This window comes from Coptis chinensis, chromosome 4, assembly GCF_015680905.1.
Source record: "Coptis chinensis isolate HL-2020 chromosome 4, ASM1568090v1, whole genome shotgun sequence".
Lineage (NCBI taxonomy): Eukaryota > Viridiplantae > Streptophyta > Magnoliopsida > Ranunculales > Ranunculaceae > Coptis > Coptis chinensis.
In genome coordinates, this window is record NC_141459.1 from 81,792,197 (window position 1) to 81,817,411 (window position 25,215).

The window sequence follows — 25,215 nt, forward strand, 5'->3', positions numbered from 1 at the left end:
GCAACAGGGCACCCAAAGTGCTGCATCAGTTTCAGAGCCCTACACTAGTAATGAAATGCTTGAGAGACATGCTGAATTGCTCAAAGACTTTGTAAGTGTAAAACTCTACTCTATGTGTTGGACGATTTACATATTTAGTACTCATATGATATGCTGTATAACTTTGTATACCAGCAATTATAATTTATTTATATATATCTTTAAATGTTTAAATATGGGTATTACTTTTGCAATGCAGGTAAGTGAGGAGGTTATGGTGGTTAGGAAGGAGATCAAGAGTGAAATAAGGGCAGGTATGGAGACAATAATGCAAGTTTTTTCAGACTGCGAGGAAAGTAGGTAATGTAGGTGAAGGTTCATCTGAGGGGATTATGAAGGGACCGAGATCAAAGAGAATAAGGGGAACGAATTCAAGGTCTCCCATTGCTGATGATGTTGTCCAAGAACCTAGTACAAAGTTTGCTTAGAAGAAGGTTAAATCAGTTGAGAAAGAAGTTATGGATTCAAGATCAAAGAGAACAAGGGGAATGAATTCATGGTCTCCCATTACTGATGCTATTGTCCAAGAACCTAGTACAAAGTCTGCTCAGAAGATGGTTAAATCAGTTGAGAAAGAAGTTATGGATTCAACAGCTGTGAAGAAGTCATCATCTTCTAAGAAAGTTTCATTTGATCTTTCTGCTGAGACTACGGGGAAAAGAAAAAGACCATTCACTACACCATAACAGCACATTTGTGACACTAGCCATTTTTGAATTGTGACGGCATATTGGCGTCAAAAATGTTGTGACGGTAATTTGGCGTCAGCAATTAATGAAAATTGTCAGAAAAATACTGAAATTTACTTGATTTAATTCTGAAATTTATTCTAAAACAAACCCACGCCTAGTTGGCGTCAAAACTAAGGCACGTGTTATGTCACGCACCCTCAAAAGGCAGCTCTCGTAAATTTGTAACAAAGTTATATCGATCTTCGTCTCCTCCATTTTTTTGAAGAAGAACAAGAAACCCAAACCTCCCCCCACCAAACCTTCTTCTTCATCTTCTTTTAAAGTTGTGACACTTCTCTATTGGCGAAGAGTCTTAATCACATCCATAATTACTGGTTCGGTATGTCCAGATCTCTCTCTCTCTCGCTCTCTCTCTCTTTGAATTTTGAAACCCCTAATTTCAAAACCCTCAATTTCTCTGAAATTAAAAACAATGGTCGTTCAATTTGGTTATTTTTTTGATTAATTGAAGGTTCTCATAAATTGATTTTGGGGTTTAATGTCAATTTCAAGCTTCACTTGATTTGGAGTTTCACACAACAGCGGCAAGGTTTAATCATATTGGCGGAACTTCAGTTCTCTACATCAAGTGCGAGGTAAATCTGTTATATTCTTTAGAACATCATTTCGATGATTTTGTATGTTAGATGATTTGGAAATCACAAATGACTCTAATTCTTAACGCTTCATTATTTTTTGTATTTAAATGAGTGGTGAATGATACTTTTTATGTGGATAGAAACTCAATAACTTAGCCCAAGACTCAGTTCCCACGTCATCCCAATTAATCTTTCATATTTCAGTCCTTATTTCATCACACCTTGGAACAAATTAATTGGATTCATCAAAACCCCTTTATTGACTCTCGTATCTAAAATCTAGCATACTTAAACAAATTGATACATCTCTATCAGTAGCCTTTGGCTACCCCAACTCCACTTGTAGTATACGTCCACACTTGGCTTGTGATTGGAGGGTTATCTTCTTATATTTTGTTTATGTAGACGTGAGTATATTATATAGTGTTATCTCTCCGGTGAAGAATCTAGTGCCATATCTCATTTAGGTTAGAGAACTCACTTTTTGGTGATTTTTTACTCTGACAGCGCCCAGTTTTAACATTTGGTGTAATTTTTTTTTTTTTTATTGGTAATTTGGTGTAATTTATTACTATGGTCTGGTAGAATTTTAATGGTTGTTAAATGAGTGCAATGTATATTTCATCAATTCTATGTATTTCACTTCTCCAACTTCAACCTGTATGCCCTGACATCTTTCTTCTTCATGGTACAGGACGACTCGTATCTAGAAAGTTACATTAGCACCATTGGAGTTGACTTTGTAAGTGGGGATCTTACCTCTGAGCTTACTTTTGGCATAAATATAACTTACCAACAATATTCTCCTGTTTGCAACATGTAGAAAAATACGCACTGTGGAGCAGAATGGAAAGACCATTAAACTTCAGATCGTAAGTTTTTATTTATTCTAAGTTGGTATTTGCACATGATAGTTAAAAATGTAGTTAGGTTAAAGATTTACACGTTATGTACTTGTTCCCTAATCAGTTAGGTTAAGGATGATAAATTTGATTTGGTGTTGTGATGTAAATTCCTAGCAGAAAATGCTTGTAAAAAAAATGAGAAGAAGAAGTGTGTGGGCTCTGTTTGATGGGGGTGGCGTCCTTATGGCATTTTTTTGGCTAATATGTTGAATTTTGTTGTCGGTGTATATAGTTCAAAGGTGGCAGTTCTCATTCGGTTCTGAGGAGTTTGGAAATGAAATTAAATGTTTTTAGGATTACTAGTAGTACTGAAATAGTTCAAGTGACTGGTGTTGTTAGGTCTCCAAAGAAAGCTTCATCGTCGAGAACTGGAAGTGGTAATTTAGAATGCAGGTGATTTTGCTTGGACTCTGGCTTTTTAAATGTGTGGTTTACTGATTATCATATGCTCTTTCAGCTTTATACAAATATGAAATAACTTATAATGTGTTGTTTTATAAACAATGAACACTTGCTTAGATGGTTATAGTGCATGTCTTCAATGTGACATTGCGTGTGGCCGCGGTTCAGTTGCTCGTGGGTGTGGCAAGTTTTTGAAGTTTTTTCTCAAGTTTCCAATCATATTTTTGTTTTCAGGTGTTCCATGAAGGATTAAGTATCACGTTGCCTTCTGTGAGAGGAATCTAGCTTTCTTTGTGGTAATCCTGGATGTCCTTGGCTATGTAGCAAGTGTTTCGAATTCTATAACACCTAGGCTGATTTCGATTAGTGCTTGGCATTGTTGTGTTAATGAAAAATCACTGATTTCCTGCTGCCACCACTAGTGTATCCTGCTGCCACATTCCTCTTTGGTTTCCCTGATATGGTCTTAATAGCTATTTTCTTCATTTAAAATATGTAGCATGTGTTCCGTTTGTACATTTGTTGTGTAGGTGTTGTCCCTCCCTTGCAAGCAGGGTGTTGTCCCTCCCTTGTTGGTTGCGCGCTCATATCGTCAAATGAAGCATTTCAATTACAATGCACTGATTTGTACTACAAGCCTTGTTTAACTTACTTTGTGAGCACGAATTGAGCGTGTTCATTTTCTAATGAATATCTATATAATCTTTTGCAGCCTCTTATTTAATCAAACACAACACTTTCTGAAACCATAGGCTAGGTAGTTGTTACACAACTATTGGCGCCACTACAATCCAACAGAAGCAAGCGAGTACTTAAGTAGGTCTACCACAATTCACAGGTCCATGCTGCTCATGGTGGGTTTGTGCCAACCTTTGGCCATAGATATAGTCAGGTCAAATTCTTGTAAAATTTATTTTCTCTATGCATGAGTATAGTGTGTATGTAATGTCTAGGCCTAATTGGTCTTTGAGTTGATCTATTGCATTCAGTTCTTGTCATGTTTGCTGGTTGAACCCCCCCCCCCCCCTTTTCTGTTTTAACCCTTAAATTTGATGGTTGAAAGTCGGACACAATATGTTTATGTGACTTTCTTTCTTTCTTTGTTTCTTGTGCAGCTTTTGATTTTTTTTAGTAGAGAAACATAAAGGTTTCCGCTGGAGTGCTCGGAGTTTCCACTACTATATGGGTTATCTTTGACTTGCTTTAGTTCCATTTTCTGACTCTGGTGTGCAGTGTGCCATTGTTTGTGACTATCTCTAACGCTCTTATTCCTCTATTCAAATGCCACTAGCTTTATCAATAAGTATGCAATTGTTTCACTCAAACTAATTGTTTGGATTTAGTTTTTATATTCTTCATGAATATGCACTAATTTTGTATATCTGTAATTGTCGTAATTAGGCCTCCACCTCAAATCCCCAATGTTCATCTTCTTGAAAAACCTGTTAATTGTGCGCTTTCTGTGTTACGCAATATTGCTTTTGGACGAGATCTGAAGAAGTTTCTTTCTGTAAGTTGACTTCTCCATGTTGATTGTCTTGTTTAGACATGTATAATTGTATACTTTCCTTGTCTAAAAGTGGGTTCTCCTTCTTTAAGTTTGTCAAACTAAAGTGTGTGCACTTAATTGCAAGGGTGTCGTACTGTTAGGTAACTCATATGCTCAAGTCTTACTTGGGAGGGTAGAACATTTTGCACAAGTAGCTGCAATATTTGGAGATCAAAATTTTCATAAACGTGTTCGAATACAACATGTTATTGCTTACTCCATATATGTTTTATTTTTCTCCACTCTTGTTGGTAGTCATCGTTATAAGCATCGAATCGAATGTTCAAATTCTATCTATTCCATTAGAAAAGACACGTATAAGAGTATGTTATCTTATGTTAATTTCATGCTTAGTTTGCCACCTATTACTTTTGTCTTGTATGCAACCACCTCCTTCTAGTAATGAATGGGGATAGATCTGGAAAATGGGATCCTTTTATTTATGATGGGGGCACCATTTTATCTACTTGGTCTAGGAATAATGAAAGCACGGAGTAAAATGCCTTTATTGATGAATTCATTAATCTTACTAAGGAGGACACTAATTAAGTCTTTATCTTCCAAAACAAAGGTTTTAACTTCTACTCCTTATATTTTTCTTTTTACACTATATTCTATTATCATTGTTGATTACACCTATCGCTATTGTATAGGTTTTAAATTTGGGAATGAATTTTGATGTATGTGGTAGTTTAGTCCTTGTCTTTTGTGAATATTGTAGTTGAAACTATTGGGCCCGAGATTTTGAAATTATTAGTTCTTTACAATTTTGTGATTTTATGCATGTAATCAATTACTTTGTGATCCTTCGAACCTTGTGATATTATTCTATTGATCGCTATTGTTGTTTCTTTTTCTTTGGACGCTTGTAAAGTTTGGTGAATTACTTTCATTGTTTATTTTTTGGTAGTCATTTTGAGGAAAGTCATTTACCAATTTTTCTTTATTGTGTAGGGTTTTGGAGGCGATGAACTCTTTTTGCTTTATTGGATTATAAGTTGGTGGAATGAGCTTTCTTGCTACAACAACTTAGATATTGTTTGAGATACTTTTGTAGTTAGAAAAGTATGTATTAAACAATTTGTGTAAGTGTGTAAATATTTACAAATTTGAGAGTTATTATTTGGTAATTTTAATTTGAGTTATAGTGAAATTTTAATTGTTGAATGTATACTAGTATTTTGTTGAATGGATTGTTTTTTTTTTTAAATTAGTTGTCTCTTGGCCGGTTCTACATGGTGAAAGACTTATTGTAGGGTGTATGTTATTCATTTAGTGATATATATACTTAGTCAAATTTTGGTGATGTTTATTACTAAGATTTTTCTTGTGTATAAATTTGCTTGTCAAGTCTTAATTATATTATGTGTTTGGTATTTATGTGTTTGTATTTATGCAGGTGATTTCAGGGGGAAAAAAATATAAATATTAGGAAGGAAATCAAAAACAAATATTTTTTTTAAATAAATAATAATTTGTGACGCCTGACAGGCGTTAGTAAGCATTTTTTTTAAAAAAAAACAAATTTATAATTACTGACGGTACTGAGGTGTTAATTTGTTTTGGTGCCAAGTTATAGCGCCAATTTTTTGGGCGATTTGAAAGTTCAATAGTGACGGCAATACACCGTCAGTAATGCAAATTTAGTGACGGCGTACAGGCGTTAGTAATACATATTTAGTGACGGCGTACAGGCGTCAGTAAATATGTCAATTGTGACGGCATACAGGCGTCACAAATATTTCTGAGACCAACACAAACGCCTAAATTCCAACGCCTCGTAGGCGTCACAAAAAATAATTCTTACGCCTCCTAGCCGTCACAAAAGTGCTGTTTTGTTGTAGTGATTGGAAGATGGAACTCACATTGAAGTCGTCCAATATGGCAAAATCCGTTCAGAGTTTAGAATGGTAAAGAAGAAGGGGAAATCAATCACCAGGGAGCAAGTGAGAGTCCAGCCATCAAGATCAAGTAAAAAAGTAGCGGTACAGGCTACCAAAACCCGAAAGATTCGCAACATATGTGAAATAATTGAGAAAACAAAAGGATTGGAGATTAAGAATGAAGCAAAGAAACCAAAAAGAAGAAAAAATCTTATTCGTGTACATGAGTTAGAAGATGACAATGATGCAGAAGAAACTGCAAGTGAGAGATTTGCAGCTAATGTTTTGAGAGAGATTAGTGAAGAGATGCCCAAGACTGGAGGGGATTTTGAAGTTGATAGTGAGCAAGATCTACATGAGGACGTGGTTCAGGAGCCTTCTAATGAGCCTTTCAATGATGATCAAGATGATTATGATTTTATACCATTGCCTTCCAAGGAGAGTAATCAACTGACTGTTGTAGAAGATCAACTGACTGTTGCAGAGGATGTGACACCATTGCCTTCTAGACAGTTGGTCATAGTTATTACTCATTTCCAACAAACAATGCCCAATTCTATCTCAGATGTTGTTACTCCTGAGGCTACAACCATAGATTTTCATGAAGATAATGTTGAGGCACTCCTTAACAATGAAATGGATCCATTTCTCTGCTTTGCTTTGTGCCACTAGTGACATAACCGTGTTGCCAACTTTGTCACCTACCAGAGGAACAACTGATGAAGATGTTGTGGACTATCAACATGAAACTGTTGTTGAGCAGTCCAAACATGAGAATGATGTGGATGATGATGAAACTGTTGTTAAGCAGTCCAAACATGAGAATGATGTGGATGATGATGATGAAACTGTTGCTGAGCAGTCCAAACATGAGAATGTTGTGGATGATGATGATGTTGTGGAGGATGATATGGTGGTTCCTGATGTGGTCAAGATTGAGGCTCAAATGGAGGCTCACATGGAAAAAAAATGAAGAGACAAGCAAAAGAACTAAGAAAGGAAGAGAAAGGAAGAAGGGTTGGTCATGGCAAGAAACAATTGGAAAGGAATGTGATAAGTTGATCAAGGAGGCTTTGTTTTCAACCTTTATCATGAAAACCACAACCAAAGCTGAGTTGAACATACTCCAGTATTATTGGCAGCTGTATAAAAGGAAACAAGATGCACATAACTCTCCAGATGTGAGAGTGTTTGGATATAACCAGTCCATCTCAGTACATAGTTTTCATTCACTGCATGGAAGACAGTGGATGGATGGTGAGGTAAGTACACAACCACCATGGCTTCATACACTAACTATGAGGTAAGTACACAAGTCACATGTACAGTAGATTCCCTAATTAATTGGTTTATGTGATTTATAGGTTATGAGCATATATGTGCAGCTGTTGTCCAGGTGGTACACCCAACATTGTAAGGATAATGACATTCTAGAAAAAGACTCATATACTGTCATTCAGGATGTCTACTTTGTTGTAAGTTATCTCTCATTTGTTGATGTTTCGTTGAACAATTTCTAGACAATGTGCATTCATTAATTCATGACTGATGACTTTGTTGATGTAGAAATTCATGATGAGAAAATATGAAACCTTCCAGAAGAAGCTTAAAGAGCCAAGTTTTAGAGCAGCATCACCTGAGCAGAGACTAAAAAGTTTATCTTATTGTCCTTCTGAAGTCGTTATAGAGCACCTAGACACTTTTGAAGGAAGAATTAGAAATCAAGCAAAGCCAACCAAGGGCAAAGGTATTATCATTCCACTTCAAGTGCAACATAGTCACTGGATTCTTGAGGTATACAATTATTTTGAGGGAAAAATCTACATATATGATTCTTTTGGTGGTAAGAGTGTTAGTATTGAGCAACTAGCATTGGAGTCATGTCTTGCTTATGTGATCAAGTGTGCTGATCCATCTTCAGATCATGATATGAACACCTCTTGGACTTGTGAGTTTGTGCCAGTGACCAAACAACCTGATGGGAACAGTTGTGGGATATTTTGCCTAGCTTTTCTGGATTGCCTTTTTAGGGGAGTGCCTGACCAAGTTAACAAAATTGATATGCAAACCCATCGAATGCACAAGAGGGTTGGAATGGATATCATTAACTGTGGATTGAATCCAGACAGTGTTTGTAAAAGCCGGCAACAAGAAATGGAGAAGCGTTTGATGGATGCCAGAGAAGCAGCTACCCACCATGGCGTAGAGGCAATTTAGGCGCATGGAAACAAGTGACACAGACCATAAACTATCAACATGTTGAAATTTTGTTAAACTCCTACAGTCAAAGTTTGTTATTTTGCTTCAATTTTGTCACTCCTGTAAGTTGCTGATAGTATCTTCATAGGAGTTTGGTTGTTCATGTGTCACATGGTTTGACATTATATGTGTTTAGCTGTGAAGATAAATTTAACGTTTATGTAGGATCTTACTTTGCTATATTGATATTTCTTCATAAATGGCTATGTTTTGTGTGGAATCTTATGTCACCTATTATATTATTTTGTTTTGTCTACCTTGGTAGGTAATTGCTGATGGTAACTTCAATGTAGTATGACCGTTGCAACAAATATTTAACGCACAATATGGCTATATTGGCGAGAAACCTTTTGGGCGGGAAAATGTTACTATATTAGTAGTCACTCAGACTTGTATTTCATTGGGTATTTCATTTCTATTTATATTTTATGTGTCCAACAAAATGGGTGGGGGAGAAGGAGAAGGTGAAGGTTCTAACAGTAATAAGGCAACTGTGGATTTAGCAAGATCAACAGACAATTGTTTTGGGTGCGGATCAATTGGCCATTGGAAAATCAATTGTCCATGGGCAAATATTAATAAGTGTCCAAGATGCTTTGCCACAAATATGTGGTTTGCAGTCAATAAAAAGGAATGTAGTCTGGGGAGACGGTATCTCTCATGCAGGCAAATGGTGAATGGTGAATGGTGCAAAGGTTTTAAATGGATTGATCCAGCAGGTAGAGAGACCAAGGATAAACAACCTATTGGAAGTGCACTTGGAAAAGGACCTATTGAAGACAACCACTTGACGGTCACCATTGATGGTCCAGTTAAAATGAATATCGAAAGCAATGTTCAAAATGTGAGCGAACTTGTTAAGAAGTTATCTATTAGCGATTAAGTTCATAACTTCATATATATGTACTTGTTCCTGATATTAATATTACAATAACATGTCCCACAAAAAGATGTATGTAACTGGACCTGGTAATTTTCAAGTAACCAAATAGCTGACATTGTCTTGCATTCTACCTACCTATTGCAACCAATAATCATATAAACTCTTCATATTCAAAATCTAGTGGAACTCCAACTGAAAAATCAATCCATTCTGCATCATCAGTGGCCCTTGTGCATGTTGCCATGTTGTGTCCAAGACCACCACAACGAGAACACCTTCTTTTTTGCACTGGAACCCCCTCTCCTTTAGATCGCTTTCTTTTCTTCGTTGGCCTGCCAGGCATGACCTCATCTACGGGTGGTTTGACCATGATTCCATCAAAAACCCAAACCCATTGTTCTTTACCTCTTATTAGTTTCCACTCTTTTCAATAACATCCAAACCAGTACCTTCAGAGGTCTTCGGACTATGGGAAGAGTTGAGATTCTGACATCCTTGATGTAAGTCTTCGGATTTTAGGTCAATAGGTGAAACTACCACAGCATCAACCATTCCCTCCAAATCAAAATCAAATTGACTTTGTCGTCCTTCACCATTCTTAGTAATTGGCATAGGCGTGCCCCCTAAAAAAAATTCTTCACCACGGTCGGAGTAGACCATCGATCACCACCATCTCCATCCAATACCTGGACTTCACTATCATCATCATCATCCAAGACTCCTTCTTGCCCCCCTTCACCACGGTTTAGAGTAGACCATCGATCACCATCATCTCCATCCAAGACCTGGACTTCACTATCATCATCATCATCCATGACTCCTTCTTGCCCCCCTTCACCACGGTACGGAATAGACCATCGATCACCATCATCTCCATCCAATACCTGGACTTCACTATCATCATCATCATCCATGACTCCTTCTTGCCCTATGACACCTTCATCATCAACAGGTCCATCTAATACTACCACATCTTCTTCTTCTATTTCAACATCATGTAGTATTTCAACTTCATCTCCATCACCCACAATCTCATCAATAGTTACATTGGTGGCAATTCCATATTCGTCAAGAACAACCACTGCATCTCCATACGGATTTTGGCTATCAAAGTCATCATAATCAGGTTGATCAAGATCTCCAACACCAGTTTCACCAAAGTTCTCATTGGATTTTGCTGCGATATATTAGTGAAGACTATATATCAGCAACAAGACTATATGATACTTGAAACATAGAAACCACGTACCTTCAAACAAATCAGGAAGTATAGTTGATTATATTCTATCATAAAAGGTTTCCGGTGAACTTCCCGCTTCAATTGACACTTCCTCAAGCCAAAAATATATGTTTCAACCAACACTCAGTAAGTACACATACCATTATTAGCAATATGTTGCTTAAGCACATGTGATCCAACTCTCACCTGCCATGATCTTTTTGAATGTCGACAAGCTGTGAGGTTCAGCAACTTCATGAATCTCATCATGTTCCACTTGATGAACACCACTTGTTTGTTGCTCAAGGGGATTATCTAGTGAGCATGACATGGTCAAAAGAACATTCAGTTCATAACTATCAGCAAGTATGTCATTTACTATCACTAAATACAATATAAACAAATGAAATTACGAACCTATTGCTTCGTCCACAAGCTGTAATGGTTTGGCACAGGTTTTCGTACGAGCTAACATCTTTTCTTTCAAAAAAGTTTGTTTTCGCAGAGAAGACCCTATAGGAATCCCTTTCCATCCATATGAAATATTTTCATTCATGGCTTCTCTCTGGAAAACATTTGTAGGGATCTGTTCTTTAAACAACTGAATAGCTACTTTTTTTCTTTTTCATACTCGATGCACCAGGAGTAGATGTTGTAGCTCTTCGTGCTCCTTGGGAAGGTGGTGTTACAACACAGGCTTCCTTGATAACCGAAACTAGCATAGCTTTGGTCGGGTTCTTCTTCTGTCTCGTAATCATGTTGGCATAGTCAGTTTGTTCATCAATTCGACAAGGGTACTTGTTCATCAGGTACCGCAAAGAGAAACTCGGCCACCTACTCGAACTTACAGCTTCTACAAGACTAATGAATCTTTCATAAGAAATGTCGACATCACACACTCTCAATTTCACCTCACCTTCGACATACTTCATCACCCCATGTTTGTCTGCTTTCATCTCACCATCATAATGAATAAGAACATCGAAGGAAGCACCTGTAAGAGTTCTCACATTGAATACAATATAAAAGTTATCGCATTTAATACTGTTACACTTTTATGACAATAATATTCTAAAAAAACCTTAACAACAACGAAAGAATCAACATGGAAACCCGAGAACCATTGAAAGCTATAATATTTACTTGAAAATAACGATAGAACCTCAACACTACATTGAAACAAAACCCAACAAACCAAACTCTACATCCCAACATCCAAGACGAGATAGATAAGTTTTTAAAGGGTAAGTTAAAACAAAACCTACCTTTTTTATGTGAATGTGTGATGTTTTCCTCCATTTCAAACAGGAGAGAGGAAGAGAAAACCTTAAACAAAAGTGAATACTTGTCTAAACTTTTGAAGATTGGATCAAATATCGAGGTTCATGTTAGGGTATTATTCCCATTTTTGTGAAACGAAAATAAATAATGGGTAAAAATAATGTTGCTGATAGTAGTTATAACAATTGCTACATAATATATCCGACTTAGTTTCGACTACTTCATTTATATTTTTATCCAAATAATGTCGGCGACACATATCACTAGGATAATCGAACGGCTAATTCGTTGTGGTCAGTCACAATCACCAAGTACACCTAGAGATTGCGTGTACCAGGTAGTTCAGCGAGTGTAGCAGTTCCATGTTGGTTTTGTCTCAAAATACAACCAAAAGCAAAGTAGTCAAAAAAAACCTTTGAAAAATCAAAATATTTGGGCGTGGTATAATTGAGAAGGAATTTACTTTATCATTGTATATTTGGGAAATTACCCAAAAAATATCTTTCATTCTGTCATCAGTTACGTAGTTACGTCCATTTTACTCTTTCTCTACGTCAAATCAACGAAAGAATTATCCAATATATTTCTGGAAATATCCATCGTGTACTCTCGGTCGTGATTGAAAATTGTAATCATTAATCATGGTCCTCATTCCATGTACGAGAAAAAGGCTAATAGGGGGCACTTTTTGGGAGTTGCAAAAATGCCACCTCACAAATTATGAATTGTTTTCTGATGGGATTTTTATTACAGATTCTACATACATAGTTAGGGTATGTGTGTGTAAAAAGAACCACAGTGTAGTATAGAGTCTGGACCAGGTGATCATTCTATCTATATTTTCAAACGTACATTGGTCGCAGTACTACTACATTGACGTCAAAACACTTATGGATATAAATAGCTGATTACTTGTGCAAAAGTACTTAGTACACCGTGAGTGCATTTGTGCAGCAGGACAAACTTAAGCTTGAAAGAAGAAGAAATGGTGGGGGGAATTCTGTTCGCTTGTCTAGTGACTTGTGCTGTTGTCTTTATTTCTTCATGGGCTTGGAAAGCTTTTGTGTGGGTCTGGTTAAACCCCAGAAAGCTAGAGAAGTACTTGAGAGAACAAGGCATAAAAGGACCCTCTTATAAATTCTTGTCTGGAAACCTCAAAGGACATGGTGAGTGCAACCCAAGAAGCAAGAGCCAAGCCTATGGAGTTGTCTCATAAGATTGTTCCACGTGTCATGCCTTTTGTTCATCAGACTGTTGAGAAATATGGTATGTTCAGCTTCTTCTTTCTTTCTTTCTTTTTCAGTTTTTCTCAATTATTTGTTCATGCCATGAGGAAAGTTAAAGAGGGTCTAATGAATTTTAAGTAATAAAAAGTGTCCTTTGACTTTTGACCTTGTAGTAGTCCAGCTGTCAATATTTGACTTTTGAAGTAGAGTATGCAAAATGTAATTAAGCGAGTCCTGGCGAAACAATTTCGATTCTTGGGTCTGTCCACAACATTTCTTCAGTTTACGTTTAGGAACATACAGTTACAGTTTTTTACAGTTTTCTGTAACTGTTGTGAATAAATAACTACGGAAACAACGTTACCCACAACAAACGGATCAATCTAATACAAGGATTGATCTTTCTCAATAGACAAGACTTCAACACCCTCCAAGTAATATCCCAACACTTCTAAATATCAAATATCAAGCATATAAAGTAAAACAATTAATATAAATAAAGAACAAACCACAAGACGAGATATATCGTGGTTCGGCAATTTTCCTACTTCCACACTGCGAATTCCAAGCTTTAGTGGATGTCCGGAGTAACAGATTACAAGTCTCTTAATTCACTCACAAAGAATGAACACTCAACTCACAAAGAATTGCTCTCTTATAATCTCTCTATTTCTTGGTTTTGGAAAAGTTTGGATTAAGTTTTCCAAAACCTTGATTTTGTTTTCATACGAAAAAACAAATTTCGCGGTTAGTAGCGAGGCCCACGAAAAACAGACTTGGGGCAGAGTGCGTACTCTACTCGGCCTTGAGTGCCCTAAAACACTGGAATCTTGGCAGTGCAGTGCACTACCGGAAAAGTGCGCCTAAAACACTGGAATGCTGAGCGCAGGTCGCGCCCCTCTGAGGCGCAGTGGTGCTCTAAACGTGGAAGAGAAAAAAAAATCCCGTTTTCTCTACAGTAACATTGTTATATGGACCAAGATTTTCTATTCATTCCAATCTAGAGGCCTTGTCTAGTTCAACAGCAGAACTCTGTGTCATAGTTGTTATAAAATATAGAAGATTGTTCTGATGTTTGTGTGTGTCTTATTTGTTGTGGAGATTCACTTTCAACGTTTTCATATTAGGCTTAGGAGTTAGGAGTTAGGATAACCCTTATTTCGTTAAATATGTAGAAACAATAATTACTTGAAAGTGTTTTAGCCTCAGTACTGAGAGCATTTTCAACAAACTGTATGTAATGGCTGGTTATGCCAAATAGCTGGCCAAGGTCCAAAAACGCCGTTTAACGGTTAACCTAATATGTACTAATGTAAGTGACTGTTTATATTGAGAATATGTAATGTTCCTATTGAATACAGTAGGAGTTTCACAAGGTTGTTCAAAGTTGTTTCTTCAGACTGAAAATTATTTGCTGTCTCGCCTTGAATAAAAAATACGGAATTACCTGTACAAGGGCGCCATGCATCTTTTTGTCCGAGCTAAGTTTTACAATTGCACAAAACAGAGTGTTAACTGTTGGGGCGGCTTGGCGCAGCTTTAAGACATTGCTAAACTGGCTGTCTGGCTTTTAAATGTAATATGGCTCTTGTGGATCCTCTTCACAAGCCACAATTCATTGGGGAATTTCTTCAACATGTACACATGAGAAACTCTGAAATATTTTCAAGAGGCAATGTTTCATTGTCGTGAGCGCAACATGGTGTTGGTTCAGCTGTATTCCTCATACACTTGTATAATTGGAAGAATAGAAACTTGAAGTCTTGAACAGGTGAGAATTATTCAAGAATTAACTATAAAATTTACATGATAGAAACTTATACACATACTATTCCTGGCAATATGAAAACACGGTATTCACAGATGTGTATGTGATGTCCAAGCCATATATGTGAGTTTATACAATGGCTAAAGTGCATTCGCTTTCGTCAAGTAGGAAGCTTATTCCGACAAGATAATTTAAAGTAGTATGTGGAAGTGTCTTGAAATGCACGTAATGACAGAGCAAGTGATGTGATGGAGTGAATTTGCTGGGATGGGCAAGATTAGCAGGAAATGGGTCCAGACAAGTCTCTTGCTGAAGATGCTTTAACAAGTATATTGTTATTTGTTATCGACAGCATGAACTTTGACTGATTAAGAAATTATTTATATAAGATGCGATATTTTTTTTCTTTTTTACTTTTTACTAATTGTTAAATGATATTCCATTTTTATTGAAAATTGCAGGTAAACTATCTTTCACTTGGTATGGTCCATATCCCAGGGTAAACATTATGGATCCAGATATGATAAGAGAAATTCTTTCCAATAAATTTGGTCACTTTGAAAAGATACGAACGAACCCACTTGGAAAGTTGTTAATAACAGGGGTTGTAAGCTATGAAGGAGAAAAGTGGGTCAAGCACAGACGGATTGTTAATCCAGCCTTCCATCTTGAGAAGCTGAAGGTTGCTCTCTTTTTGCTTCTTAAAACTAGTGCAAGTATGTGGAGATGCACCATTTGTATATATCCCATGGACACAATTACACTTTTTGTTTTTGTTTGAATATTTGAACCAACCAAGCACCATGTCAAGAAGAAGAATCGATATCTTCATTTGTCAAGAAGAAGATTCTAAAGATAGTAATATATAAGTTAAAGAAAAGTATTGAACCTTAGCCATCTTCTCTGTTAGAATTCTACCTCTTGATGTTAATTACTGATGCCTTCGTTGTTGTTCATCACGATTCCAGATGATGTTACCAGCCTTTTATACTAGCTGCTCTGAGATGGTAAACAAATGGGAAATGATGGTTTCGCAGGATTCACGTGAATTGGATGTATGGCCTCATCTACAGAATCTAACTGCTGATGTTATCTCTCGAACGGCTTTTGGTAGTAGCTATGAAGAAGGGCGAAAAATATTCCAACTCCAAAGTGAACAGGCTAGGCTTCTTATTAAAGCTATTCAGTCCATATACATCCCTGGCTTGAGGTACTTGGATAAAAGTTAGTTAATTTTGGACAGGGCAATAGATTTTCCCCATCAGAGAGAAGTGAATTCATTTATTTGTATATTCATCGTTTTACATATGCGTCCATAAGATTGATTCTGTTGCAGCATTCACCAGTGAGATTTCATTAGATATTATGTGATGATCCGATTTCTTATATATGGAAGTCTAGGCACTCTTTATCTCCTAAAACAAAAATAAGCCCTTATTAGATTAGTCTGCCATTTTTCTTTATATCACAAAAGAAGTATATATAGAAAATTATAAATAGGAAGACCACCAAAAATGGATTGATGATTTGGTTTGATCAATCATATTGTGGAGTTAAGAATGTCTTTTGTTCATCGTGAACGGAAAGAAGTGCACATCAGTGTTTGTATTCTTTCATAAGGCTTCAGTGTACTTGTTTTTACATTCTTGACTTAACCAAAAATAACAATATTTAGACTACCAGTGACCATAATGATCGATTCCGTATGATGCTAATCAATCCAATTTACCTTTACTGTGTATCATGTGCAGGTTTCTTCCAACCAAAAGAAACAAAAGGATGAAAGAAATCTATGAAGAAGTACGAGCTCGGTTAAGGGAAATTATTAATAAAAGGGAGAAGGCTATGAAAATTGGAGAAGCGCACAACGATGACCTACTAGGCCTGTTAATGGAATCCAATTTCAAGGAGATTACAGATAATGTGAACTCTAAGAAGTTTGGGATGACTATTGATGAAGTTATAGATGAGTGCAAGTTGTTCTACTTTGCTGGACAAGAGACTACTTCAACTTTACTTGTTTGGACGATGGTAGCATTGAGTATGCATCCAGATTGGCAAGAGAAAGCAAGGGAAGAAGTTTTGCAAGTCTTTGGAGGAAAAGATCCAGACTTTGATGGGTTGAACCACCTAAAAATTGTAAGTGTTATTTTTCACCATCCTATCTGCTTGATTATATTTCATAACACCTTTTCATGTATATATGGAATTTCAACGTGGTCACTGTTGTTCACAGGTTACTATGATCTTGTATGAGGTTCTTCGGTTATACCCTCCTGCTGTTTCAATTATTAGAGGTACTTACAAAACAATGAAACTAGGAGAAATTACTCTACCCCCTGGCATACATCTTGCAATGCCAACGCTTTTAGTTCACCATGATCGTGAACTTTGGGGTGAAGATGCTGAAGAGTTCAATCCAGAGAGATTCTCTGGAGGGTTTTCTAAGGCCACAAATAATCAAGTTTCATTTTTTCCCTTTGGTTGGGGTCCAAGAATATGCATTGGCCAAAGTTTTGCCTTGATAGAGTCAAAGATGGCTATAGCCTTGATCCTACAGCGATTTTGTTTCGAGTTGTCATCCACCTACGTCCATGCTCCATCCACTGTCATTACTCTTCAACCGCAACATGGTGCTCAGCTGATCTTGCGTAAGCTGTAAGTTCTGCCCAGATAAATCTAAATCTTGTGAAGTTGAGGTTAAATAAATTTTTACAACTACAGTCACAAACGTGGAGGTTTATTGCCTTGTGGCATCTGGAAGTGTTGATGTAGTCTAAGAAAAGTATATAGGTTTATAGAGGATTGTTGTATATTACGAGTTTATTATGCTTTCAGTCAGTTTGCATACCAGAACTGTGGTCTGTGGTCGGTTTTCATACTATGTACTATGAACTGAATTTTATGATACCAGTTGCTGCCTATATTTTGTGCTTTTCTTCCAGTTCCTTATTCTTATTCGTGTGAAATGTACAAGACGCCATTCCTGTTGCGATACCTAGCATGATCTTCCAACGGTACATTGATTATGGGGTGCACAATCATGTATGCTTCACTGACTCCTAATCGTGTATGCTCATGAAATGTCCGGACTCCTCAGTAGGCAGGTTGATGGATAACCCTATAATTACATGCTTAGTTAGTCAAACATGCACCAATGAGCTAGGTGTCATGATGGCTGAAACTATATTAAGTCCAGTACTGAGTAGCAGCGTATATAATGACTCTCACCCCTTACAGCTTTGAGACACTCTTAAAACGCAACACCACGGCTCAGGTGCATTGGGGTTCTGTGCTGGTGGCTAAGGTCGGGGGTATAGTACGTATTAGGTTTGGGTGACGCTGATCTGTGGGGATCATGCAAGGTTTGATTCCATGTCTACAGTGCAATTTGGTACCTAAAATATAATGGAATCGAAAGGAAGATATGATAATGGCATTTACAACATACATACTTCTCGATATTAAATTTTATGCTGGAACAGTCACCGGCCATATCTGTTCTTCAAACAGAAACTATTACTCTAGCAACGGTTAAAAGGTCTTTAAACTGCGCGAAACAACAAACCAAGCCAATATTTGTAAAAAGAAACAAGCTTAATTAGTCTTTGTTTAATTTACAGAAAATCATAGTGGTATAGCAACCAATGCAACTTTATATAGTGGCATAGTTAGAGGAGCAACAGAGTCGGAAAGGCAACCAGGAGAAGGCCCAACAGCAGATTGCTCAAGGCCTATGGAGCAATTACGTGACACTCCTGAAGATCTTTAATGAAAATTGTTGAAGTATACAGGCGTGTGCTTATCATATGTGTAGTAGGTATATGCGTGCCTATCGGTTCGGTCTGTCAGAACGGACCGTGTTTAGTGTTTTCTATTTTCGTGTATTAGACTTATTTACATGTAACTTAGAGCAGGTAACAGTAAGAATAAGAACTCTAATTCTCTAGCCTCTATTTTAACTTCTTCTTCATCAAATATATTAAGACCTTTAGTATTATGATGTTGTTATGATTCTCCGATCCTAGCATCTCACAACATGGTATCAGAGCGTCTAGTTAGAGATCCATCAAAGACCTATGAATAATCAAACTTAAAGTTTAAAGCTTAAGTCTTTTCAATCTCATTGTCTCGCTTCCGCACAAATATCTATTTATCTCTTCGTATTCAAGTTTGTTTTACAATGGCTGAAGTAACAATTGTTCCAGAGACCGATGAGTTTGGAAATACATTTGTTTTCTCTGTTGGTATGACTTCTATGAAATTGGAGAGTGTTGCCAATTACCTTCAATGGGCAGAAGCAATTAACGTATACCTTACTGACAAAGGTAAGGAAACACATCTTACAAATTCACCTGTCACCACAGATGAGAAATCAAAGGTGACTTGGACAAAAGATGATGCCTTGGTTAAGAATTTTGTGTGGAATACTATAGAAAAAGATGTATGCAATACTGTTCATTTTTTTAAGACTTCTAAGAAAATCTGGGAGTATCTACAAGATCGAATCGTATATATTCTTAATCTCAAAATACATCTCGTATCTTTCAGTTGTATGAAAATATATTTGATCTGAATCAAGGAGATAGGTCTATTTCTGAGTATTATAATTCTCTTCGCAGCCAGTGGGAAGAATTAAATATTTATCATCCGTTGACTACATATATCACTCAGTTGAGGAAACAAAGAGAGGAATTTCGTGTCTCTAAATTTCTATCTAGCCTACGTCCTGAGTTTGCTAATGTGAAGGCTCAGGTGCAAGCCGAATCAAAACTCCCAACTTTGTCTAAAGCTTATTCTCATATTTCTCATATTACTTCTCCTTTAAAATCCACTAACAGTGCAACCTTATTAGTTCCTCCAAGTAACAACAACAATACATTTTTCTTTAGTCGAGGTAGTAGAGGTAGAGGTGGCAGAACTAGTCGTGGACGTGGAAGAGGCCGTAGCCAGGGGAGTGGACGAGGTCGTGGTATGGGCATTTGGCCACCATGTGATCATTGTTGGCACACAAACCATGGTTATGATTTTTGTTGGGAAGCATTTGGACGACCAGCATTGTCCAAAGCCAACAATGCCACAGTTTCTGATAACAGGGATACAAATTCAGTCCAAAAGGTGCAAGACGACCTTGCATCCCTCTTGAAAAGGATACAAGCTATTCCAGCCAGTTCTTCGAGTTCGTCCAATGCCCCCACAACAACTCTAGCCGAATCAAGTAACATATGTTTTCATACCAGTGGAACCAACTCTTGGGTCATTGACTCAGGAGCTTCTGATCATATGACAAGTAACCCCCAGTTGTTATCCACTATTGATTACACCATTAAAGTATCATATGTTACATTAGCAAATGGTGCTAAAGCTAAGATTCTTGGTCGAGGCTCCATTCAGCTAAATCCTCATGTGTCTCTTGTCTCTGTCTTGCTTGTTCAAAATTTTCCTTTTAATCTCTTATCCGTTCATAGTCTCACCCAATCACTTAATTGTTTTGTCATGTTTTCCTCCACTCATATTGTTTTTCAGGATCTGCATACAAAGGAACTAGTTGGGGGGGGGGTTGGTATGAGCGAGGCGGCATCTACTACTTTCAAAGTGTTTTAGCTCAACAGAAACAGGCCCTTACACTCCTTACAGTCTCTGTCTCTGCTTCATAGGCGGCTTAGTCATCTACCTCTGAAGAGTCTATGTTGTCTAGTCCCTAGCATTCCTGCAAGTGTCCAATCTTTTCAGTGTGAAGTTTGTGAGTTAGCTAAACATCGTCGTGCTACTTACAAAACTAGTTTAAATAATTGTTCAAGTGGTCATTTCCAATTAGTTCATTCCGATGTTTGGGGTCCATGTAGAACCACTGGCCTCTTGGGAGTCAAGTATTTTATTACTTTTATTGATGATTTCTCTCATGTTTGTTGGGTTTATATAATGGAGAATCGTTCTCAAATCTTTCCTGTTTTCCAAAAAAATTATGCTTAAATCACTAATCAATACTCTGCAAAGTTGAAAGTCTTTAGGAGTGATAATGCCAGGGATTATGATTCTACTCTGTTTAAATGTTTCTTTGCTGATAACGGTATTACTCATCAAACCTCTTGTGTTGACACCCCACAACAAAATGTGCGCGGTTGTTGAGAGAAAGAATCGTATCCTAACTTCGAAGTTGCCTGTAGCTTAACGTTTCAAAGCAATCTTCCAAAGTTTTATTGGGCGAAGGCAGTCTTTACTCCCACATATTTAATTAATCGTATGCCTTCTTCAGTGTTAGGTGGAAAAACTCCTATGTCTGTTCTCTTTCCTAGTCAACCATCTTTTTCTCTTACTCATAAGGTGTTTGGGTGTGTTTGTTTTGTTCAAAATCTTCAACCTGGTCGTGACAAATTAGACCTTCGTGCTACTAAGTGTGCCTTTCTTGGGTATTCTTGTACACATAAGGGTTATAAATGTTACAATCCTCACTTTCGGAAGTTTTATATTTGTGCTGATGTAACCTTCTTTGAGGATTGATCAGCTCCCAAATGTACATTTTATTACCTTTATATTCTTTGCATTCTGACCCTTCTTACATTATAATGAAAAGACAACTCATAGTTTTTATTGTCTTTTTTAGGTTACAGAGCAATTCAGACTACTTATCATAAAAGCTGCGTCTTAGCACCAAAAAGAGTCTTATTTACACTTATTATGAAGACTCGAAGCTGCTATGAAAAAGTGCTGAAAAAATCAAAGTCAAAGTCAAAGGTCAAGGACTCCAAACCAGACAGCTGAAAGTCAAGCCCTTAACTCAGAAGACCAGAGATAGATGTCTTTGACACAAAAGAAAGCTTTCTCTAAAACCTATCTTGATCAAGAAGAAATCAAAAAGCAAAAGGAAAAAAGGAAAAGCATAAAGCAAACTTGGTGAGGTGTCTCAAATGTAATGGGAGAGGGCAAATCACTCTTTTGTAAAAGTAGGTGTATAAAAAATCAAAAGTAGGATGAGAGAATACACCTAGACTTATTCTAGTGTCATGTAGGATTTTATTTTCAAGTGATTTTACATTCAAGTTATTTACTTTTTGTTCTTCATTTTCAATCTAGTTATTTCTTCAAGTTTTTGTTCTTCATTTCAATCAAGTTATTTCTTTCAAGTTTGTTCTTCATTTCCATCAAGTTATTTCTTTCAATATTTGTGCTTTCAATCAACTAGTCTTTTCTAATGTTCTTCAATACAACTAGAGTTAGTAAAACAAGTCTTAAAGCTAAGAAACCTACCTTTTCTCTTTTAAGACTCCCTTTCATCCAAGTTCTAAATAATTTATGGTGGACCTCATTCAATATCTTTTGAAGACTCCCACAACTACAACTTCAAGGATGTATCGTATTATTCTCTCAAGGGACAGGTGTCTAAAGAACCTTTCAAGGAAGTTTTGCATTCTCCTACTCCAGTACTGGAAGAGCACATAACGTCAGAACATATGCCTGATAGGCACGCGGCGCCTATTCTGCAAAGCCTAAAACCGAGGCGTGCACCTCTTTGCCATCTCCTACTTCAAGATCTTGGGCCGTTGACTTTCTAGGCCCAATACTGGAAGAGCACACAAGTTCAGCACATATACCTGATGGGCGCTATTATTTGTAAAGACAAACTAAGGGTGCGCACCTACTCGATGCAGCCCAACTAGATCATGTGCCCTCGCCTCCTTGCTCACTTTTGCCCCCACCTCCTGCGCCTTTACCTGCTGATATTCCTGCTCCTCCGTCTGCACTTGACATTCCTATTGCTCTCCGGAAAGTTGTACGCCTTCCTAGTAGCACATGTCTTCCTCGTCAGTATGCTCAATATTCTATTTCTTAGTTTACCTCTCATGATCATTTACCACCGCCTATCAAGGCATTTGCTATCTCGTTGCTCTCTGTCTCTGTGCCTACTAATTACAGAGACGCCTTATCTCATCCTGGCTGGAGGCAAGCTATGGAGGAGTTGAGTGCATTGTACTCTAATCAGACTTGGGTGCTTACTCTTCCTCCTGGGAAGACAGTGGTTGCTTGTAAGTGGGTTTTCACAATCAAACACAATTCATATGGCACTGTCTCTCATTTAAAAGCTCGGTTGGTTGCTAAAGGTTTCACTCAAATATATGGTATTGATTACTCTAAAACTTTTTCTCCTATGGTAAAGTTAGACTCTATGCGTATTGTTATCTCTCTTGCATTCAATCACAACTGGCCTCTATACTAGTTAGATGTGAAGAATGCATTTTTGCACGGTGACCTACATGAAGAAATCTATATGGCACAGCCTCCTGGTTTTGTTGTTCAAGGGGGGGCAAGTATGTCGGCTACAAAAGTCTCTGTATGGGCTCAAGTAATCTCCTAGAGCTTGGTTTGCAAAATTCAATCAGGTGGTAATGGCTAATGGCATGACTCGATGTGAGTATAATCACTCTGTATTTTATAGGAAGACCAAGCAAGGCATTATTATATTAGTGGTGTATGTCGATGATATTGTTGTTACTGGTTCTGACAAACAAGGCATTGCTCGTCTCAAAATTAATCTCTCAAAGAATTTTCAAACCAAAGACCTTGGAGAAATGAAGTACTTCTTAGGCATTGAAGTCACAAGGTATCCTGGTGAAATTCATCTTTCACAACGATAGTATGTACTGGATCTGCTCAGTGAGACTAGTAGTCTAAGAGCACGACCAGTGGAGGCTCCTATGGATCCGAACAACAAACTCCAGCCAGATATGGGAGAGTTGTATGCGGATGTTAAGGGATATCGTCGATTAGTGGGCAAACTAATCTATGCCACTATCACTTGTCCAGATATTTCTTTTGCTGTCAATGTAGTATCTCAGTTTATGCAAATGCCTAGAGTTCCTCATTTTCAGGCTGTTATTCGCATTGTGCGATACTTGAAAGGTTCTCCAGGACGTGGACTTGTCTATCGTTCAAATGGTAATCTTGATGTTGTTGGATATGCCGATGTTGATTATGCAGGGTCAGTTTTTGACAAAAGATCTACTACTGGGTATTGTACCTTTCTGGGAGGTAATTTGGTCACCTGGAAGAGCAAAAAGCAAACAATTGTTGCCAAGTCAAGCACAGAGGCCGAGTATAGGGCTATGGGTCAAGGCACTGGTGAATTAATGTGGATACGCAATATGTTACATGAGTTGGGTTTCTCAGTTCAGTTGCCTATACCACTCTATTGTGATAATCAGGCAGCCATTCATATTGCCTCCAACCCAGTATTTCATGAGATGACAAAGCACATCGAGGTGGATTGTCATTATGTTAGGCACAAAGTTGAAACTAAGGAGATACAGACTCGTCATGGCGCCCAATAATCAGTTGGCAGATATCTTCACAAAGCCACTGTTTCATCCAGTATCTACTCGTCTTTGCAACAAGCTAGGCATGAGTGATATCTATGCTCCAGCTTGAAGTGGGGTGTTGAAGTATACAGGCGTGCGCTTATCATCTGTGTAGTAGTTATAGGCGTGCGCCTATCAGTTTGGTCTGTCATAACGGACCGTGTTTAGTGTTTCCTATTTTCGTGTATTAGACTTATTTATATGTAACTTAGAGCAGGGTAACAGTAAGAATAAGAGCCCTAATTCTCTAGCCTCTATTTTAATTTCTTCTTTATCAAATACATTAAGACCTTTAGTACTATGATGTTGTTATGATTCTCCTAGCATCTCACAACAAAAACGAGACTAGAACTAATATAGATAAATTGGTAGCCCCATATACTAGTGGATTGGATGACCACGACATTCATTAGCATTGTAGGATCTCAATTTTATAAAATTTGGCAGTCGGTTATACCCTATAACTCTTGGAGTGAAAATGTTGTTTCGAGATGGCCATTCCCATGTCTAATTGAAGCCTGCATGGACACTTTCATCATGCCATGAAGCCTGAATGGGCAAACTTAACAGGCCTCATATTATTCCATCATGCAAAATCTGTTTTGCAAGTTTAACTTTTGTTTCAATTTTCATTTTTGTACTACAACTTTCAGGTGGCAAGGTATCCAAATAAAGGTCTCGATTATGTCATAACTTAGAGCATCTTTAGGAGTGATATCAACCTAGCATCAAAACACTAAATTTCCAACAATTTGGTGTTTTTTCAACTTCAGGAGAGTCACATGTTGATGAAAACATCAAAAAAACACCAAACCAAACACCAAATCAACCAATATTTGGTTCCAAGTTTGATGTTGTATCAAATCACTCACGCGGTTTTGCCAAAACCACGCGGTTTTTCCAACACCGCGTGGGCTTAGGCTTCTATAGGCGCGGTTTTGCCAACACCGCGTGCGTTTTTTCTGAAAATTAGAACTGTGATGCTTAGAACTTGAAAAATTATGAATTGTGCGTAGAAGTTGAGAAATTTATAATTGTGCAATTGAAGAAATTAAGAATTGTGATTCAAAATCGAAAAAAATTAAAGAAATTAAAAACCTATGATTATGATTATGATT

At 37.3% G+C, this 25,215-nt stretch overlaps 1 protein-coding gene across 2 annotated transcripts; it reads left to right on the top strand.

Annotated features, from left to right (window-relative positions):
- The first annotated feature begins 12,438 nt into the window (after nucleotides 1-12,438).
- On the top strand, nucleotides 12,439-17,668 carry LOC147505087 (cytochrome P450 CYP72A616-like). Of its 2 annotated transcripts, none has more exons than XM_086557665.1 (5): nucleotides 12,439-13,016; nucleotides 15,206-15,426; nucleotides 15,713-15,954; nucleotides 16,496-16,883; nucleotides 16,981-17,668. In XM_086557665.1, the coding sequence occupies exons 1-5, from the start codon at nucleotides 12,914-12,916 to the stop codon at nucleotides 17,404-17,406; spliced, it is 1,380 nt and encodes a 459-aa protein (XP_086413791.1). In that variant the 5' UTR covers nucleotides 12,439-12,913; the 3' UTR covers nucleotides 17,407-17,668. The 2 variants fall into 2 exon arrangements, with proteins under 2 accessions (XP_086413791.1, XP_086413792.1); XM_086557666.1 differs by having other exon boundaries at nucleotides 12,679-13,016; nucleotides 15,206-15,460.
- The last annotated feature ends 7,547 nt before the right edge of the window (nucleotides 17,669-25,215 follow it).